Genomic DNA, 21,285 nt, shown 5'->3' with positions numbered 1-21,285 from the left:
CACGTGACCACTGAGCACAGGAGGCGAGCACCCAATTGATCATCGTGCGTCGTCGTGACGCGCCGGGTCAAGTGCGGCCGATCGACGGGCGATGGCGCTGCTGCTGACCATGTTTGACAGCTGATGGCTGTCGGTTGGGGGAGGTCAACCGGGTTGCAGTGGTGCATTTTAAAAGTGTTTTTTTTTTACTGAACTAATGGGGGGAACTTTTCGGTTGGGCCAAAGCCGAAGCATCAACTGACAAACAACGCAATATATATATTTTTTTATATCAGAATCCATCAATCACACCTCACTTGAGCCATCTAGTGGTGAACGCGCCAACTACAGCTTCAAGTAACTGCCAAAAGTGTGTAAATGAGATATGTTGAGTTCTTAAATGCCGTAAAGGATTTCTGAACATTCAAACTGACCGTTAGAATTTGGATTGATGGATTTAAAAGAGATTTACGTCTGTTCAAAACCTCACATTTGTTTTGTCTCATAGCTGTAAAGCTCTTCAATTTTCTCACGGTCACAACTCATTCTCTTTCAACTTCACCCTTCTATTTTCATAATTTATTTATCCTAGATTTTGTCTTACAATCGCATGCCTCAAAGTTGCCTCTTAATGTCCCCTTCAAGACTGTTCCATCACACTTAATTTAATGAAAAGAGAGTCACTTTGTAGCGAGACGTTGAGGTTAACCGCCAAGTCCTTAACCTACTTCTAGGTTCGAGCTTACCTTTCTTCATACGGAACGAACACACAGCAAAAGGTGTGAGCGCGCGCGAACAGAAATAATCCCGCGGGTATTCCGACGACTTAATAGCTTCGTCTGCACTTTCTCGAAACTTTGTCTCGTGTTTTGCACAGTGAATCTAACCGCAGTAGTAGCACTTTTCTCTTCGCTGTCCAGTAGGCGGTGACCGACTTTTTACTTCTTCAGGGACTCGAGGTCAGATGGCGCCCCCGGGTCGTCCCAACGGCAGGGGGATGTTCGTAATTACAAAATTGCACTAAAACAAATTGCTATTATCACATACACATTTCTTGCCAGCACCCTCACTATATCTCATATGTGGAGGCTCTCTCCCCCGACGATGATGATGAGTTATTAAATATACACTCTCGAACTCTTCCTCTCGTAATGCAATGAGCTTCGCGTACTCGACGGCACTGCTGCTGTTGCTTCAATGATTATGATGTGGAAATGGCACAAGTGACACAAGTGCAAACTGCCTGTACCAGACCTGATAAGTCTAAATATTGAGTCAACAAAAAGCGTCGCCTCTCTTCTCGTGTTTTTCACCGGCACTGTCAGCTATGTGCGACGATACGGCAAACGAGATTTGGCACCACTTCCGTTCGGCACGAAACCTCGACAGGACACTTATGAAATTTAATTTAAAATAAATATAATTAACACTATCTTCCCGAAAAAAGCACCACCTTCAACGGACGAAGCAGGCCATGGACCTTTCTGGAGAGTAATTTATCACGTCAGCTGACGCGAAGCACTTGTTATTAACACGGTACGGTATCTTCAATCGCAATCAAACCGTAGCAGGCACTGACGGAACCGTTGGACAGGTGTCACTACTACCACTTAGGAGAATGACACTATTGTTTCGCCAAAATGGCAATTCTTCGTGCTGTTTACATAAGCATATCACTAAATCTCGCCGGCTAATCCAGCCCGTAATCCTATTTGCAGCTCCCACGAAACCGTATAATCCGTCAACGTCGCCCTCCCGCTCGGCTGTCACTCTTCCTTGCAATTACACCGTTTGTCACGCGCTTGAAACGGCGAGAACGCAAATTATTAATAGAACACCCCGCGTGCACACACTCTGTTGTTCACCTTAAACGCACTCCCAACCAAAAAAAATTCGGTCGCCCATCAATCAAAGACGGCCGTTTAACGAAATTTGACACTTGCGCGAAAGTCGTCGTCCGCTCGTTCCCGCCACCACGTGACGCCACCGCGCAACCAAAACTTTCGCACGTAAACAAGGAAATTAAAACCGACCGTGCTGCTTCCGCTCCGACCGACCGGAATAATAGCAATGCGCGATGCTGCCTGCTGCGGCCCCAGGGAAGATGTTTTGCGTAAAGGCGCGCGTTCCGACGTGACCATGCTGACTGGCGGCGGTCACTCACGAGAGAGCGAGAGTGAGCGCTCTCGCGCTTATTTACCGAAGCGTGATGCGATTTTTGCGTATGTAAAAGCAGAACCGTCACCATATGATTTAACTTGGTTGGTGGAGCAGCATGGTCATTGACAGTGGAGGTGGGAATGTTGTTGATGTTGATCCATCAAAGAATTTGTTAAAGATTTATACTTCTCATGTTCCCTTAAATGTCTAATATACACTTTCGAGTAACTGATTTAATCTGGTTTGGAAGCATATTAAATATCGAAAAACAGGTACAACAATTTAGTACACTACCTTCTAAAACTGACCGAGTCACGTAGCTTAGTGGTAACGCTTCCGCCTCGTAAGCGGTAGATCGGGGTTTAAATCCCGGCTCGGACCAACACAACTGGTGATCGTTTCTCTTCTGGATTCGATTGCTTAGTAAAGGGAAGGTAGTGCATCGTCACAAGCTGGGCCTTACGAACGACACCTTAGGAAGGCGACCTATGGAATTTTAACATTAACCTTAAAGCGGTATACGCACTTCGGAAGAAACCGGTCAAGAAAAAAATCAAATGGGCAGCAGCGGCAGCGCAAGCAAGTCAGAGAGGGTGAAGAAAAGCCCCAAGAAATCGCTCCCTCTCCTTTGTTCTGCTGTTCGTAAAGCTGTTTCTTGACCCCTTTCCTTCCGATCTGCATACTAGCCTTAACATGTTAACATTAGGTAAGTTAAAACTGCCACTGAATCCGCTTTGTAAATGCCGGCCCCGATACTCTTCAAGGGTGTTCCCCTCAGGAACTGGGAAAGATTTACTCTAGTTTTACTTCTAAAACTTAATAAAAAGATGTCATTTCACTAGATTCGTGCAAAGTTCTTTGGCATATTGGTCATGTGTGACATAAACATCTGCGCTTTTTTTATATAAACAAAACAAAATTGGGTAATATCGAAAGTAAAATCGTGTTGAATTAGTAATAGAATATTTCGACACCATTGATAACATTCCTCTAACAAGCTTAAATTAAACATAAGAACATTGATAATATCACATTGTTTTCATCGTCACTTTAATAGGGTCCTAAAGCCCTATGTCAATTTCTATGTACAACGGTAAAAAACACGATTAAAAACAATTTCTGATCACTTTTCGCCTTCCTCACCTCACTGAGGAAAGGCTATAAAATCACTCGAAAAATGAAATTCTTGATTTGACCTCCAAGACCCACCTTCACGTATACATATCGACTCAGAATCAAAATCAGAGCAAATGTCTGTGTGTGTGGTGGGATGCTGATCAAAAAAATTGCACTGGGTTAACTCGGCACTGGCTCAACCGATGGCTTCGATCCGTCTTGGGGTCGAATGAGAAGTCGCTATTGAAAGTTAAAAAGTTTAGTTAAGTACCTCAAAAGTTATGCTAAAAAAACGATTTCAACAAAATTCCGGAAGATTGTAAAAAGGGAGGTTTTTGTAAGACCATGTTATACATTTTTAGAAAGGTATTGAAAAGACCTTTTCAACTAGTTCAAAAGATTGAGGATCTGACAACCTTATCAAAAGTTATAAGCATTTAAGTGTTATTTATGCACTTTTAGGAGGCCGGATCTCAGATATTTCGATGAAAACGTTGTCCGGATCTATCATGCGACCTGTCTTTAGATAGGTTATCAAAAGACCTTTCCAATGAGTCCAAAAGATAAAAGATCTGACAATCCTATTAAAAGTTATAAGCACCAACCACCTTAGGGTGAGTTAAGTAATGTTTTTTTAATTGTAATGAAAAAAAAATATAAGACAACATTTCTACACTTTTTTTGATTAGGTCTTATAAACATATGAAACACAATAGTTTATTGGACTTTTTAAAAAAAAAAACTCTGGATTTTTCGTTGTGTAATAAATGTAAACAAACAAAAACGCAGTATAATTATCACCACAGGGGGGAGACGCAAACGTAAACAAACCGTAGCATCTGTTTTTGATGTTGATTGCTTGTGGTGTGGTTTGCTGCACATCTGGAGTTTCGTTTTTATTATGGTACTTATGGCAGCACTGTTGAAGTTGGACAGATTGCATGACTTTTCTCTTCTCTACAATGTAGTTCGGCAAAGAAACCTGCCCAAGCGAGATGCTGCTATTGATTCCCTATCAGCCATCCTTCATCACATCACCGGCGGCACTATCGGTGCCAGTTCGAATGATTTCCGATAGATCAAATTCGCAGAGCTGGTTTACTTTTTTCTGTTTCGCAATGCTCCACGTCCCACTATAGAATCATATGCGTTGCGAACCATAACGAAACTAACCATTGATTAATTTTAAAGATAATTTACGAGAAATTCCATACTGGCAACACTGGATCTAATAAAAAAATCTCAAAATTTACAGATTAACATAAATCTAATGTTGTAAAAAAGTGCATCAATGGGGTGTGATTCAGAATACTTATCTCCAAATCATGTCTTAAATCTCGCTCAATGCTGGAAACAAAATTCAAGCAAAAGTGCCTGTTCTTCAATGTGCGTCCCGGCGACGCCACGCAACCATTTTGTAGACACGTTGCAGTCAACTACGTCGTTGAATGCGAATTGAAGCGTAACAAGAGAAGGACAACCGCAAAACCATTGTGGAACGACGGCGACGCCACCCCACCGCCGACGTGTATCGAGCACGTGATTTTAGCAGTCAACTTTCGAAAGGTCTAAATGACACCGAGTGAAATGAACAGTAACTGTTGGCGCATATCTGAGATTACGCCATTTCGAAAAGTTACCTTAGATTTTTTGCGTTGCTCCCTTCAGTAAACAAACATCACGGAATATGTGGACGAGGGAGCGGGGGATTGAACCTCTGTCATCGGATTAGCAACTTCACGCCACATGACTTGTGGTTTTTCCCTGGCAGAAGAAGTTTGTTGTAAAGATAGCCAAACAGTGTGAAACGATGTTGATTAGAAGCTATTTGTGAAGTTCCACTTACCAGTGTGCCCACGTGTAGCTGTTTAGTATAAAAATTGTCACAGCAATTTGCATTCATAGTATAAGTATAAAATAAAATTGGCAACACTGCATTCAAATCACATAACAGGATAAATAAACTAAAAATTCTAATAAAAATTCCATGGAAACTGGTTTCGTCCAAATTTCAAAGCTAACATGCATCACTTGAACGTCATTCCTCCCAGAATCCCAAAGATATTCACTCATCAGCTGTAGAAACAATACACTGATTGAAAAGAAAATAAACCGGCATCCGGTCAGTTTGCTTTCACTTGGTTTTCATTTCTCTAATAGACTTCTAAGCACGACGGTTTCATTGATGTGACGGGTAAAATAGAAAGCATGACTGTAACGTTTCAAGGATGTTTCGGAGGCAGCGTTGCCAGGTTTCCCTAAATCCCGTTGCGTAGAGCTGGCAACACTGTTTAGAAGGTTTTTTTTAATAGTGTCCTAAAGCCCTATTTTTATGCACAACGGTGAACAACACGATTCCATTTCTGGTCACCCTTTTTTATTTCAATGCAAACAAAATTGACAAGACAACATTTTACGATGGATGATCCCCTTGGAACGAACTGTCAAGTAGGATGCTTTCTGTCAAGAATTGCCACGGAGTTAATTTTTAAAAATTGATTTAAAAATGTTTAACACTGAAACAATTTTTTGAGCTTCAAGTGCCATATGCTGCAAATTCAGCAAAATTCCACATGTACACAATTTCATCAAAATTTCCCTTATCTTTCCCGTTTTCCCATCCAAAAAAAAAAAGGTCTGACATTGACCGGGTCTTCGCGGGTAGGTATTGTGTACTGATGATGTAACATCAGGAGAGAAAGCGTTCCACAGAAGAAAATCTGTTGCCGCGAGAATACAAACTGCCGGGGCCAAAACGGTGGCGGAAAGAACGAGATACCGCCACCGACTAAATTGCGGAACGTGATTTATTACAAAAAGGGCAGCGGCACCGGCAACCACCTCTAGTGGATGAAAGTGGAACCACACAGAGAAGGGGAAGTGTCAGATTTACGCAGATTTTTATGTTTTGAAGTTTGTACGACAGCAGTGTTGCCAGCTTGAACATTCTTGATAATCATCTGTCAAATTGACGTTTGATTTTTTTACAGTCCATCATCCGATTGTCTGTGACGCCTGTCAGGTATTCGCGTAAATGGCGAAAAGAGGCGAAAAAGCCAAATTTCCCAGCATCAACGAGAATGAAGTGGCCCATCAGCGCCGGCAAGCAATCTTGAAAATATGGGCCGCGTTGTCTCGTCCTGCCGACATTCCGCAACACAGGGGAAAGTTTCCTCCCACGATGGAATAAACAATAATTTGCTACGGCTGCTGGACGATTCCTGCGGCGGCAGCAACAACAACAACGAAAGTCTCTCATTTATGCACAGATGATTTTGATGAACTTTGACCTTCGTTTCCCCACCAAGCAGAAGGGATGATGCAAACCAATTCAACGTGTTTTGTTCCACAAGGGCGCCATGTTTGTTTCGCAAAGTGATGGCTCCAGAGCGGATCCGGTTACCTGAACTAATTGGAACCTGCACAATGTTGAATAATTTAAAGATTCCAAATTGAAAACCAGCTGTTGGCTTGGAGCTTTTTCTTCTATTGGGGTTGGAACATATTATCAAGTTCAGGACCACAACAAACAGTTGGGTTTATGTCGGGTTTTGTTGTTGAGAAAAGGAAAACCAATTTTGCCACCCCGATGAGTATGGTGAAATTGGTATTGTTGTGTTGTTTTCTAGTGAGATCTCTCGGAGAGTAGATGGTCTCATTTTTGAACAGCGCTTTACTTTGCATGCATCGCCCCTCGTTTAACATTTTGGCAACACTGTTACCAGATAGATATTTGTCAAAACAAGGAGCCCTTTACCCTAGGTTAATGCTCACATTGCCTCCGGATGTGGCTCTATGGATCCGTACTTGTACATATCTTTTTTATTCTTCTTTTCTCTAATAGTTCACAAGCATTACATGAACCAAGGAGAGGAAAGATGTACCATAGACTAACGTAAAGACGGAGCAATAACAACAACCGTCAGGTTGGCAACGCTGACTTCGCTTGTTGTGTAATTTTGTGTGACATTCAACACGTCTTAAGCATTAGTCTATGTGCATTCACACTTTCGCATAATGGCTGTGGAACATACAGAGTAGTATACAGTCAGTCCATCCGAACACGATCCGTGCCCTTTCTGTTTCCCGGCTCTTGAAGGACAATCACACAAATGGACATTTCTTGACTTTTTTTTGATAAGGTCCTATAAACAAATGTAAACATTGAGTGTATCCCGCTTACTCCGATCGACTTTGACATAAGGTGTGAAAGGGATACACTCAATGTTTACATTTGTTTATAGGACCTTATCAAAAAAAAGTCAAGATTTATGCTCTGACAAACACTGCGGTGGAAGAGGAGGGGTTCCTTTCCGTTAAAGAGAGATGTATTCATTCGAATGTGTGTCAGTTTAGACGACTTTAACAGTTGGTCAAAATTAGTCTTCAAACTTATTTGAACATTCAAAAGAAAAACATGAAACAGTTAGGTCCGAGCAAACAACCGAATCCCTGCTCTGGTCCGAATATGGTAAATATTTAATTTGCCTCCCAATCGATAAACAGACTCCCCCGCTACCTTCACCACTACCTCTTATTTTTGGTTCATCGAAGCAATTTATGTGCACTCTGTCTGGCATGTTCTGCACTATTGCTTTCCCGGTGTTGGACCCCGACAAAAAGTTAACTTTTTGGTATTCTGATCTGCTTCGTGCCCTTTTCTTAAAAAACGAGAAACTTTTCGCAACTTTTTACTTCGACCATCTGCGTTTATTTTTAGATTTAGCAACTGACATGAAAACTACACTAGCGCCACAGTGCGGTGTATTTCTGTACTTTCAAGCTTCATTTTTTCCTCACGAAGTTGCGTCTAGCTTTCGCGTAATCTGTGGATCCACATGCCTAACGAGGGGCTCATCCATGGAATCGCCTTGATGAGATGATAATTGGATGGAAATTGGAAGCAGCCTCTGAGCTTGTCAAAGTCAATTGACTGAACATCTCGAACAAAGCCCACAGACAACCAGATCAGGCCGCAGTGTTGGCACGAGAGGGTGATGCAACGCTGATCATAGCTTATTTTTTTCCAACTTCAAGGACGCAACTCACACACACGTGCTTTAATGATCCACACTGGCGCCCAGGAGTTGGGATGGTGTACGGCGTAGTGCCTACCTTGCAGGCGCCAGCCACTTGAGCCTTTACCTGTCGGGCGTATAGCGCCAGCTGACTGAGCACACATACACAAATTATGTTTTGTGCCGCTTGTATCGCTATGAAATGAGTGCAAATGTAAACATATATGCGAACGTATTTGCCTTCCACCCTCCTTCATTTCCTTGCGAGATTGTTGAGCGATGATAATGGTTTTGCTTGGAATAAGACCTCGCAGTCTTTAATGTGGGCTCGCTGTACGAGTCTTGATGTTGCTTTTCATTTTTGCATTATTTTGTACCAAAAAAAGGGGGAAAAAAAACAGAAAACCAATTAGCACAATTATAAAACATTCCCAACTTTTTATAATGACCGTGGATAAAGAACCGGGTCACTAGTAAAATCACCTAAAACTGATAACAATATGTTTTTATTGAATTAGGCTGCCAACCCGATTGTTAATCCGAGGTTGCTATAATGAGATGTGAAAGTCAACTGTATGCTGAATGGCTGAAATGTGTTAAAAAATTGTATAATATACTTTCACCATTCTATATTTCAAGACCCACTTTTAGTACCATAACCTTTAATTTATATTTTACAAGAGCTCCATTCCTATAGGAGTAAACACATAAAACATCAAACACATGTTCTTTGCCCTTTTCAAAGCTAATGAAGTTCAACCACACTTCAACAACGAGAAAATATTGTGTAAAGCACTAAAACCACCACTAACATACCCTTCACCTATCCATACTTGCACACGCCGCACATCCGCTTAAATATCCTTTTGATTAAATTTTTCATCTTCAATTAATTCATGGTGTCGATCCAAATCCCAAAATAAAATTCCCTGACTTTTCCCTGACCTCTCCAGACCACCAAATTTTTTTTATTTTCTATTTTTTTTTCTAACATATTGTTTAGAGCGTTTTAAAGGTTTCATGCATTTTCCTTTTTGAATATTGAAAATTTAAGATATTGAAAAACTTCAATGACTTTTTTATTTTATTTTTTTAACGATGGATTCTGCAAAAAGCTTAAAAACTTTTTTTTTATTTTGTCAACCATTTTTTTCGTATCGACCATCCAAAATGACCAACCATAAAAATGTCCTATGTTTTTGTTATCTGGTGATGTCATTTTAAATGTTGCCCTTTACCAAAAAATCTAGAGTTTTTTTAAAAGGTCCTATTAACATATTTAACACAATAGCTTATAAGACCTTTTAAAAAAAACTCTAGACATAATTAATAATTAAAATTGTTGTAAGTTTCAAATGACGATTAGTTAATTTCACATCATTTCCTAAAGTAAATTTAAAGTTAAAAGTTTTCCAAAAAAATCAATTTAAAATTTGAATTAAAGTTAGAAGTCATGTTTAATTTTAAAATGGTTGCCTTTGGCAGAATTCAAACGAATTAGGCCAATGCCATTTTTGATTGTATTTTTATAAAAAAAAACTAAAGGTTTTGGAAACAAAAACTTGAAAAAACATGTAATTTTGCAGAACCTTAAGAAAGATTTAGAAGAATGAAAAAATAAGAAAAATATACACACTTAAATTTTTCAAGCACATGTTTACAGTTTTAAAAAAGATCTAGGTTTTTTCAACAATGTTTGTATTTAAAGTAAACAGTTTTCTGGATATTTGAAGAAAACATCTTCTTAAATAATTTTACAAAATATTTTTGCTATAAAATTTAAAAAAAAGTTTTCTACCTTAACCAGAGCCTACAGACGATCAATCACACGATCAATAAATTTTATAAAAATAAAAACAAAATACAACCTGCTCGAGCTTTCCGAAAAGTCATTATTTATAAAACTTAGATATTTGGGTGTTTTGGAATAGATTCCAAATCTAAGTTCAATCTGACCACTGGAACTCCACCTTGTAAGCCCTTGAATGTTGTTTGGGAAAAATATATAAAATGTAGTTGTACAATCCCTTAAATCTCGGATGATGGATCTTAATTCAAGTTGAAACAACTTTTCCAAAGAGACCACATTTTATAAATTCTTGAACTCAGAATACTTCAAATTTTATCAGGTTTTCTGTAATCTAAGATGGTAACAAAAATGGCAACATTCAAGAACCTAGGAATTTAGGAATTTAAGAATTTAAGAATTTAAGATTTTAAGATTTTAAGATTTTAAGATTTTAAGATTTTAAGATTTTAAGATTTTAAGATTTAAAGATTTAAAGATTTAAAGATTTAAAGATTTAAAGATTTAAAGATTTAAAGATTTAAAGATTTAAAGATTTATAGATTTAAAGATTTAAAGATTTAAAGATTTAAAGATTTAAAGATTTAAAGATTTAAAGATTTAAAGATTTTAAGATTTTAAGATTTTAAGATTTTAAGATTTTAAGATTTTAAGATTTTAAGATTTTAAGATTTTAAGATTTTAAGATTTTAAGATTTTAAGATTTTAAGATTTTAAGATTTTAAGATTTTAAGATTTTAAGATTTTAAGATTTTAAGATTTTAAGATTTTAAGATTTTAAGATTTTATGATTTTAAGATTTTAAGATTTTAAGATTTTAAGATTTTAAGATTTTAAGATTTTAAGATTTTAAGATTTTAAGATTTTAAGATTTTAAGATTTTAAGAATTTAAGAATTTAAGATTTTAAGATTTTAAGATTTTAAGATTTTAAGACTTTAAGATTTTAAGATTTTAAGATTTTAAGATTTTAAGATTTTAAGATTTTAAGATTTTAAGATTTTAAGATTTTAAGATTTTAAGATTTTAAGATTTTAAGATTTTAAGATTTTAAGATTTTAAGATTTTAAGATTTTAAGATTTTAAGATTTTAAGATTTTAAGATTTTAAGATTTTAAGATTTTAAGATTTTAAGAATTTAAGAATTTAAGAATTTAAGAATTTAAGAATTTAAGAATTTTTTTTTCATATTTTTAAATTTTCAATTTGAAAATTTCGGATCTTTTATATTTTTTAAATATGAATTTATTTATTTTTGGTTTTTCAATACTATTTTTTCTAACTTATTTCCTAAAATCTGAATAATTTAATTCAGAATGTTGGAGCTGTATTTTTTTAACGTTTTGTTTTTTTTTTATTTTTCTTCAAGAATGTTTAAATTAAAAAACTAAATATTTCTACTGGTTGAATCCCATCTAAAATTCAAAGGTGCAGGCCAGCTTCTGTTAGGTCCAATGAAGCTCATATTTGGGATATAAGCACAGTACACCCACTGGAAAATGCCCCAATAATACTTTTTGTTACATCCTAATATCTGTATTTTCAGGAAAAGTTTAAATTATGTTTAAGATTCACAAGATTAAAATTGAATGTATCTAGTATTAAAGAATACTAAATAAGGGTAAAAAACATTACTTAAAACTTAAAAGAAATTAAACATACAGAGTCAGTATATGTTAAAAAATAAGTTGAGTGTAGTAATACATTTATTTAGGAAATCCTCAACAACACATTTAAAAAAATATCTCTTCATAATCTTCATTTTGATCTTCATCTTCCAAAATTAGATAACTTTGGATCATTTTTAAATCATAGTTCAGTTTAATCTGGAGAAAAATAAGAATTTAGATAACGAATACTAAAGTGAAATTTTGGAAAAAAAATTTAACCTTACAATTTTTTAAGAGTTTAGAATGAGAATTTCAAAATTTAAGAAATCAACAATTCAAAAAATATCAGAAAAATTTAGAATCTTTGAGCTTAAGAATTTTTTTTACCTTTGTTTTTTTATCATTCAACTTTTCTGACAAAATGTATGATTTTCTCTATGGTCTCTATATGCTAAGCAAACGATCAATTTAAGAACAAATCTCTGAGGATGGTGGGGCAACTGCCTCATATTGTCCCACCCTGTGTGCGCTAGTAATTTGTAATTTTCAGTTGAACGCAAATCCAAAGCAAATATTAATTATTTGATTTTTAAACCTAAACATATTGCAAACAAGCAACGCGCAAAGTAATGCCAAATGCAATTTTTCGTTGTTGTTCCTTTTCTACGTGACCCTTTTCATAACAAGTTTCGCGTTCCTTCCGGACTGACCAATATAAAAAAAATGAATATTATCAATGTTGCAAAGTCTGGCCTGGAAGACATTCAAATACATCATCAAGGGCGAATTTTCAAAAAGAAATGAAATTTTTTAGTAATATTTTTAAGATCATCGAAATTCCCTGACCCAGCTTAAAATTCCCTGACTTTCCCTGACTTTTCCAGGTCAAATAAAATTCCCTGACAATTCCAGGTTTTCCCTGACTTTTCCAGAAATCGACACCATGTAATTATAATGCTGAGATGAGGACAAGCTCTCCACTCCTGGTGCCCTTATGCTGGTCATTTCATGACAAACATTTCAATAGGGCCTAAATAAAAAAGTATAAACAAATTTTGTAAACAACCATTAGAAGGAAAAATCTGATTTCGTATGTGCTAATGCAATGTCAATCGCGATTTATCCTGTTCTATTTCGCTCCCTTTTCACTCTTGGGCGAGCTTTTAAACTTTGCTCATTAATAAACAAAACCCACGCCCTTTTCCCACCCTTCCCGGAAAGCTAACACAAACAACCTGGACCGATCGTAAAATATTATGTGACGGGTTGTCCTCGATGGGGTAAAATATGATGATGGCAACGAAATTAGAAAGCATATCTGGTGGATGGTTTCAGAGAGGGCAACATGTGATGATCAGAGATAAAAGATGTAAATTGCTGCTTTGAATGTGACCGTATCAGTTTGACGCTCCCACCCAATTATATTAATCTGTGATCGAAGGTTGCGTCCCTTTGACAAATTTGCATAGAATTGATCAATAGCCATTTTTCGATTTATCAAATTCTATTATTTTCAAAAAAAATAAACGATTTTGCTGGAAAAAACCCTTTTTTTACTTTTTTACTCGACGAGTTCCAAATTTGAACTAAATCAGCCCTAGTTTTAAAAAAAATCTAGTTTTGAAAAGATAAAATCCGTGATGTAATTGATTTTAAAGAATTCCCATCTTTTAACAGGTTCCTTGAACAATTATATTTTTGACGTTAGATGACAAAGTTAAAGAGAACGACATAGATCCTTATTTACCCATTTCAAACTTGTTGCAATAATCCACAGGTTCTCCAACTTTCCAGACCAGATGACGATTTTTCTTCTCCAACAAATTGTTTATCCAGCTGTCTCGTTTCACTTCTATGTGTACAATGTATTGTAATTTATCACATTATTTCAACTCTGTTCATTTCACAATCTTTCACCCAACCCAATCGTCCAGCGCCAATAAAACCCGGGTTTTTATTGTTGACATTACACAAGACAAATACCACCACCCTGTCACACGACCGCACGGAACGTCACGACACGTCACGGGTTAAAAACGCACTGGAAAATTCACCAAAAAGGAGCTCTTATCAGGAAAATCGTACTTTATTTTCACAACTCACTCACTCACCCGGAGTAGTAACTCATCTCTCATTTCGGAGAGCGCGCGCGGGAGAAAAAGAGAGTGAGAGCGCTTGTTTCTCTCCCACCTTCGTTCGCCGCCAGCTTGGATGTGTAAATAAAAAGTTGTACGCGCGAAGACAGTACATAACTTAGAATGCACCAGGCGCCTCCACGTGCACATTTTCCACGTGAGTTTCGAGTATTTTGTGATCTGTTTTGGTAAGAAAGAAGGAAAGAAGTAGTAAAAATTTATTGCAAAAATGGCGGTGTGCAATTAAATGTCATAAATTGATGACTGTGTGATAAAAGGGTCGAAAATTTATGTTTTTTTTTTCATCTCAAAATGTGCATAACAAGTTTATTTTTACATGTTAACACTAAACTAAAAAAAATAACTATTTAACTTGTTGATCTAAAGGAAAACTTGTAACAATAACATATTCATCAATATTTAAGCTCTCTGATCACTCCCATCCAGTAATGAGCCTTCTACCTCGAATGTTGCGAAACTTTTCCAGAAGCAATTAAACTGCCATCAAATCGGTGGAAAATTCAATTCCGCACCAAAACTTGTTGTGACATGCGGCAAACGCTCCCGTCCTTCCAGCGGGAACCTGCTCGAGCCGCATGTTATCGATTTTCATTATTTATTTATCGTCGCCAGTCGCAAACCACGCCGCTGCTGTTTCCTCAAACTTTGATATTATTTTATTTTGTTTTTTTTTTTTTCTCCCAGGGGCGATATCAAATTTGCGATTTTTCCAGCCACCCTCACTTCCCACGTCGTTATTTGAGCGATCAAAACACTGACAAATGTATATAAATTTATCTTACTATAGTATCAAACTTAAGTTTGATTGAATGAAATTTGCAAAAAAAAAACTCAAATTTGATAGAGATTTGAGTTGACCGTTATTATCAACGATAAATAGAAACCAAATTAATCGAATCTGATTGTCTGTGGAAAAAAAATGCCGTAAAAAAAAGTTTACAAATTTTATTCTCGCTGTTTGCCGCAACTGTCGTGTGAAACAAACAAATCAAGCGCGAGGCGCTTTCCGCAAACAACAGGTTTTTCCCTTCGGTTTTCCTCATTTTCCCAGGCGAAGTGCTTCAGACTGGGATTTGGCAGCGCGTTTTTAAGGTGGCTGGATGAGGACGGACGGAAAACTTTTCAATTGATGGCATTTTATGGGTGCCAAATTACGCACGAGATGATGTTTTGGACCCTGCGGTGGGAATTTTACGTCACTGTTTTGTCTTTAGTAGTTGCGTAAGATTGGCTGTTAACCCTCTAACGCCCAATTTTTTTCGAAGATTTTCATTTTTCCCTTATTTAGGAGGTCTTTCGAGCAACTTTTGTTTTAAGAAAAAACTTTACTTGTATTGTTTTATGTTTTCTTGTTTTTATTTTTAGTTTTCTGAAATCAGGAATTTCAAATCCAAATATGTTAAAAAAAAGTTTAAATTAAAATTTAAAAAAATAGGAAACTTAAGTTTTTTCAAAATTTAAAAACATGTGAATTCAAAAGTCAATAAATACAAGAAATTTAAAATTCGATATTTAAAAAAAAATTATTAGAAAATAAAAAATTTCAAAATCTTGAAATTCAAAAATTTCAGAATTGTAAAACTAGAAAAATTTTAAATTTTAAAGTCCAGGGATTACAAAATCTATATATATAAAAAATTTCGACGGTTTTGTTCGAACGCGAATCAGTTCAATACGGAGCGTCGTAGCGAGGTGCTCTTTGTTGCGTTGGGTTCGTAAAAGTCCAAGGAAGGTTTTTACGCCAAAAAGTGACAACTTTGGCCACTCTGGAACCGATTCTGGAAAATCTGCAGATTGTATGGGAAAAGCTGCGTAAAATCAAATTTTGATCACAGGAGGCTGAATAGGCAAAAAAGCTTAAAACGTCAACAAACGAAAAAAAGGCAGAACGAAGTTTGTCGGGGTAAGCTTGTTTAGAATAAATCAACTTTTGATTTTCCGAAGTTTGATTTGAAACCATTATGCAATCATTCAAATTGAAAATAATGCGTAAAGGCATGGTCTGGACACTACCATGATTACAGCATATTACTTTCACACCAATTTTTTTTCTAAAAAAAATCATTTTCAAAATTTTTTAATTAAAAAAATTACAGAAAAAAATGCAAATTCAATAATTTTAGAATTGACAAACTAAAAAAGTCTAAATTTTAAAAATGCAGGGATTTTTATAAAAATTGTTAAATTACAGTTTTTTTTTTCGATGGGCTACGCTGCCGTTCTACGCATAATTGTCCCATGTCATTTTTGGACGATTTTGACTTTTTGTAATTTTTAAGTTTGATTTGACGTATACTTTAAGAAAAACACATGAAATCTGGTACTTTGTTCGGAAACTCATTAAAAACAACACCAAGTTTGTTTGTCCCATCGTTAAACTTCTACGCATAATTGTCCCACCAAGTATCTTCTTACACGGAATCATTGGTTTTACGAAGCATAATATCTTGTTTACCTGTTGTATAGAAAGAGGATCACAAATAAGGGTGATACACGGCTAACTGGGACGATTAGGGACATATGGGGTGAATATGGACCCACGGGACAATTATGCGTAGAAACAAAAAAAAAAAACGGTCGAAAAATTTCAATCGCGTTTTTCTCGGTTGCATTTTTTTGAAAATGGGACAATTATGCGTAGAACGGCAGTGTAGTAAATATGAATAATTTTTAAAGCTATTCGGTTATGGTTCAGAAAAGTATAGAACTACTCCTATGCATACCACGAAATCTGCAACAATTCTGAAAATTATTGAATCAAACACATTACTGAATCAAAGCGCTTCAAGCTCTCCCAAGTTTAAATCTCTCTACAAAAAAGGACATCTCAACCGAACCGTAAAACGGGAAAAGCTTCACACAGAAGGAGGAAAGCTTGTTGAGCCGTGAAGACCAGACAGGTGGTTAAAAATAGATTTACACACGATGCTGCCTGCCTGTGGTGCGAAACATGCTGGTGCCAGAGAGGAGAGTTTGCTAACATACTGTGTACAAAAGGGCAAATGTTTAGAGGATTACGCGCTTATGTAACGGGATGGTAGCTTCCGGATCCCCGGTTTGGGAGAGGAAAGAAATTTTATACAAGCACGTTACTCCAGCTTTGTGTTGTGAACTTGTTTGCACGGAAATAAATTAAAGGGAACACGTTCAATCATATTTTGAATCTGGGTTCGGTACAAAAAAGCCAAGGTGATAATGCCATGCACGGAGAAAAATCAGTTCCCAATAAACGTGCACAAGCGTTCATGAAATTGGGAACCACGAACAAGGTGTTCTACTCAACTTTCATGGTACGTTTTTCAAAAAAGTAAAAAATGGAACGCTTGTTCATGATTTTGGGAACTGATTTATCTCCGTGTGGAATGCCCCCCAACAGAGATAAAGTTTGTACGTAAAAATGTTTTAAAATTATATGAATATGGATTTAAACAAAAAACACTTTCCTAAAGTCTTGACATTAATTCTTTATTCAGTCGTAATTTTCAACAAAAAAAAAACTGTAAAAACAACAGTTACTCAACCCCAGCTAGTAAGCCCGAATGACATCCTCCACGAACTTTTCCCCCAATTTCGATCTGAACTGCGTCCTAAACTGCACCTTAACCTCATGCTCCTCCCCCTCCTCACCCCCCATCTCGGTAAAGAACCACCGCTCGACGGGTTCGACCGCGTAGCAAAAGTAGTTCTCCACCCGAAGAAGCTCCACAAACAGCGTATGCGTGTTGTTCTCAACCACGCGGGCACACTCGCCGAGCACCAGCCGGAAGCTCTCGGGCAGCATGTGCGCAACCTGCTTGTCAAAGGACGCCTGGGTCGCTTCGGTTTCCGAGTACTGCCGCAGCCAGCACTCGTAGTTGGGACAGAGCAGCGTCAACGAGGAGAAGGGTTTCGACGGGGACGACCCGGTGGAACCGCCGGATGTTTGCGAGGAGAAGAGCGACTCCGAGAGGAAGGACGTTTCGTCGGGTATTCTGGCTTGGGGCGGAGCGACGAGGCGGGTTTGTTCCGCTTCGACGCTGTTTTCGATGATGATTTTGGCGAGCATTTCTTCGTGGGTTCGCAAGGGTGGAGGGATCCGTTTCAGCGTCCAGTTTGGGTCTTCCGGGATGATAGTGACCTTTGAAACGTTGTTATGCCATTTCTTACGCTCCGGATTGTTGGGAGGATTTTCTTGATAGTGGAACTTGTCACGACCCGATTTGGCCCGCTTGATGATGAGACGAATCTGGTGATGCTTCGTCAGCTGCTCGCGGAAGTTGGCTGGTTCGATGAAGGGAATTACGGTGCGATCGGAATGGTCGACATACATAAACTCTGGCACGTGCACGGGGGAGACTTTGGCGTAGGCAAGCAGGAATGTTTCCAGGTAGGACTTGAAAGGCGTCAGACTAGCTTCAAAGTCGATGCTGGAGCGTACGTCGGTGCGGTTTGTTCCTGCTTGCCGATGGTTTGTGTCCACAACCTGCGTGACGACCTGTTTCAGATTAATCACTGCGGCACTTGCGATTCTCTTGTTTACCATGAACGAATCAACGTTGCGTTTCTTGCGTAAATTGCTGTCGATGAACAGCGTCGGATCCGGACTAATTCCGGACTCCGAAGCGACCTGCCTGTTGATGGGATGGTTTACCTGGCTGAGGATTATTTTGCGCATCTCGATGTACCGAGCCCACTCGGTGAAAACAAACAACGGCTTGTAAGTGCCGAGTGCGGTGAGCCGCCGGTTTAGCTTTGCTGCCGACTTGGAAATGCTTTTTTCGGTAGAGTCGTTAAGTCCAAACAGTAGCTTTAACACGAAAATGATTATGGCCATAGCTCGGCCCTCGTAATTCGGAATCTTCTTTGTTTCGTTAAACTTAAGCTGCGGAGGAAAAACCGCCAACAGTCGATCAATGTAGATCATCAGGTCCGCCGGCAGACACAACTCCGCCAAGTAGCGCTTGCACAGCGCATGCCAATCAGGAGAAACGATTTCAACCTTCATAAACATGGACAAATCCGCTGTAGTCTCACGCAACTCGATATGACTGCCCACGGCTGAAGCCTGCAGTCGCCTTATGGTTTCTGTGTAACAGTCCGGGTCCAACTCATCCGGCAAATATTGCATCAGATTCGCGTGCGGGATGTGCTCCTCCCGATTCAACCGCACCAAATCTGCCAACTGCAGCTGACTCCGATCGACATTCAACGCCAAACCTAACATCGACACCAGCAGCGATCGCGTCAATGACTGCGGTTTACCACTCCTACCCTCCAACAACATCTTGCGTCCATTGGGCAAAAGCAACTCCTTCGTACTGCAACAAGTCATCTCCCCATCCAAATCATTCTCATGCTTATCAATGTGCTCTTTCTGCACCCCAATCTTCCTCTTCATGTGTTTCCTCGCCACCCGCGAGTATCGAATTCTCTTCGGCTTACCTCGCTCCTCTTCGTCCGTGTCCGCGCCGGATCTACTCGCGTTCAGCGACCGAATCGACAGCTCGTGCAACGACCGGTTCACGTCCGACCGTTGGCTTGCCAAAAACGAATCGTGCTCTGCCGTCAGCAGATCCCGCTGCTCTTGTCTGAGCTGGCGCGAAACGGTGTGGCTGCTGCGCACCGTAGACAACGACGTACGCGTACGACGTGAACTGGCGCTGCTAGCACCACTGCTGCGGACGGACGGGGCACGTTTGCGGTTGTAGATGATCGCGGCGTCCCTAGAATGAATGTCACATTAGTTAAAATTAACGAGTAAACCCAAAAAAAAAAAAAACTTACGCCTTATGGTAAAACACCGGGAGTCGAGGCAACTCCGGCGCCTCCTTGTCGAAGAAGGCAATCTCCATCCGGCGCAGGTAGGTGGTCCACAGCTGCAGCACGGTCATCTTAAAGCTCGCTCCCGCCCCGAGCGTTCCCAGCAGATCCGTGTAGCCCAACAGGATGTAGTTGGCCTGCTCCCAGCTCGTGATCCGATTCAGTTTCTCTAGAAAAATGACGAAATTTAAAATCAATCAAAAAACAAACACAAAGCAACTCACTCTTAGGCTTGGCCGTGATCTTAACCTTCGGGCCCTGGTCCGCACCCTCGTGGAAATCGTCGACCATTTCCTGGCCCCGTTGGGACTTGGTGCCACATTCGACGCAGTAGAAGAACCCGGCTTCCGCTGTGAACTCGTTCAGGCCACATACCTCGCATGCATCGGCCATTTCAGTGGATTGTTGTTGTTCCGGGTCGAACTGGGTGAAACGGCTAGAATCGGAATCGGCCAAATCGGAAACCTGCTGGAACGGACTACCGACTGATGCCAAAAACAAACCAACATTGAGCACGTTTAAAAAAAATTGTCCGTCATTTATTATGAGCCTTCTGCCATTTAATTTTGAGCCTTCTGCCACTCTGCCGTTTTACGGCGATATGATGTATACGCCATCGAGGTGATTTTGCTGTAGACACGATTTTCTGTTTTTGTTCATTTTTTCAATTTAAAATGACTAATTTAGGGTCTGCTCTGTAGAAACTGTTAAAAAGTACAATAAAAATGTGGCCCCTAAAAAATTTCTTGTTTTTTCCTATTCTCTACGATTTTAAACCACAAACATCATTTGGCCGAAAAAATAGCAATAAAAAATCACTACTTTTACTTCCCAATGATGTATGTATACATTGCTTGATCAAAGCTGGCTACTAGGCTGGCTATATTTTTTGTGCCAGCTATTTTGACAGCTGAGCGGATCCCTTAATGCATTGTCCACGTGGATACTTTAAGGGGGGGGGAGGGTATTAGGGAGCGTTCTTTTATTACGTAACGCAGTTGGGGGGAGGGAGGGTTGGAGGCCGTGTTACGCTCCATACAAAATTTTTAAAATTTGTATGGAAATTTTGTTACTAATGGGGAGGGGGTCTAAAAATCCGTTTTTTTGCGTTACGTAATAAAAGAACGCTCCCTTAGAAATTGTATAAGCTCCATAAACATATTTTTTTGCATGAACAGTTGTCCACAAGGGAGGTGGGTGGGTTTAGAATTTTCAAAAAAGTATCTACGTGGATGTGGATAAGGTGTCATCCATTAAGTACGTCACATTAAAATCAGCCAAAATTTACTCCACCCCCCTTTGTCACGATTTCCCTATGCTTTTAACACGCAATGTCACGCTTACTCAAAACCCCCCTCTTCCCACAGAACGTGACGTACTTTATGGATGACGCCTATTGGACGTCCCCTAAGAATTAAATCGAAATAATGTAATAAAATATTGCCAAGTCTTGATTTGGTCCCAAAACCTTAAATCAACATTCAAACAGAATTTAATTTGACTTCTAGCAATTCTCAATGTATACATACATCATGATGAGTAAAATTGGCGTATACATCATTGTTTGTTTGGTTAATAAAAAGGGCCCCAGAGCAGTTTTTTGAAAAATTCTTTCGTCAGGAGGTAGCTTTTAAGATTCTT

The 21,285-nt window shown here is 38.7% G+C and overlaps 2 protein-coding genes across 3 annotated transcripts in view; both read right to left on the bottom strand.

Moving 5' to 3' along the window:
* Window positions 1-13,455, bottom strand: part of LOC120427898 (protein phosphatase PP2A 55 kDa regulatory subunit) — a 77,939-nt gene extending 64,484 nt beyond the window's left edge. The window contains exon 1 of one of the 2 annotated variants that reach the window (XM_039592835.2): window positions 13,437-13,455. In XM_039592835.2, the coding sequence (XP_039448769.1) occupies window positions 13,437-13,440 (4 nt within the window). In that variant the 5' untranslated portion in view covers window positions 13,441-13,455. Of the gene's footprint in view, window positions 1-725; window positions 1,239-13,436 lie in introns of those variants that run through there. The other variant, XM_039592833.2, reaches the window with a different exon arrangement.
* A 3,889-nt stretch (window positions 13,456-17,344) lies between these two features.
* On the bottom strand, window positions 17,345-20,124 carry LOC120427897 (TATA box-binding protein-associated factor RNA polymerase I subunit B). Its single transcript, XM_039592832.2, has 3 exons — window positions 19,869-20,124; window positions 19,609-19,813; window positions 17,345-19,547 (listed from the first exon to the last, which is right to left on the bottom strand). Exons 1-3 carry the CDS (start codon window positions 20,035-20,037, stop codon window positions 17,372-17,374), a joined length of 2,550 nt encoding a protein of 849 aa, XP_039448766.1. The 5' UTR covers window positions 20,038-20,124; the 3' UTR covers window positions 17,345-17,371.
* Window positions 20,125-21,285: the final 1,161 nt, after the last annotated feature.

This window comes from Culex pipiens, chromosome 1, assembly GCF_016801865.2.
Source record: "Culex pipiens pallens isolate TS chromosome 1, TS_CPP_V2, whole genome shotgun sequence".
Lineage (NCBI taxonomy): Eukaryota > Metazoa > Arthropoda > Insecta > Diptera > Culicidae > Culex > Culex pipiens.
This window is presented reverse-complemented; position numbering and strand designations above follow the sequence as displayed.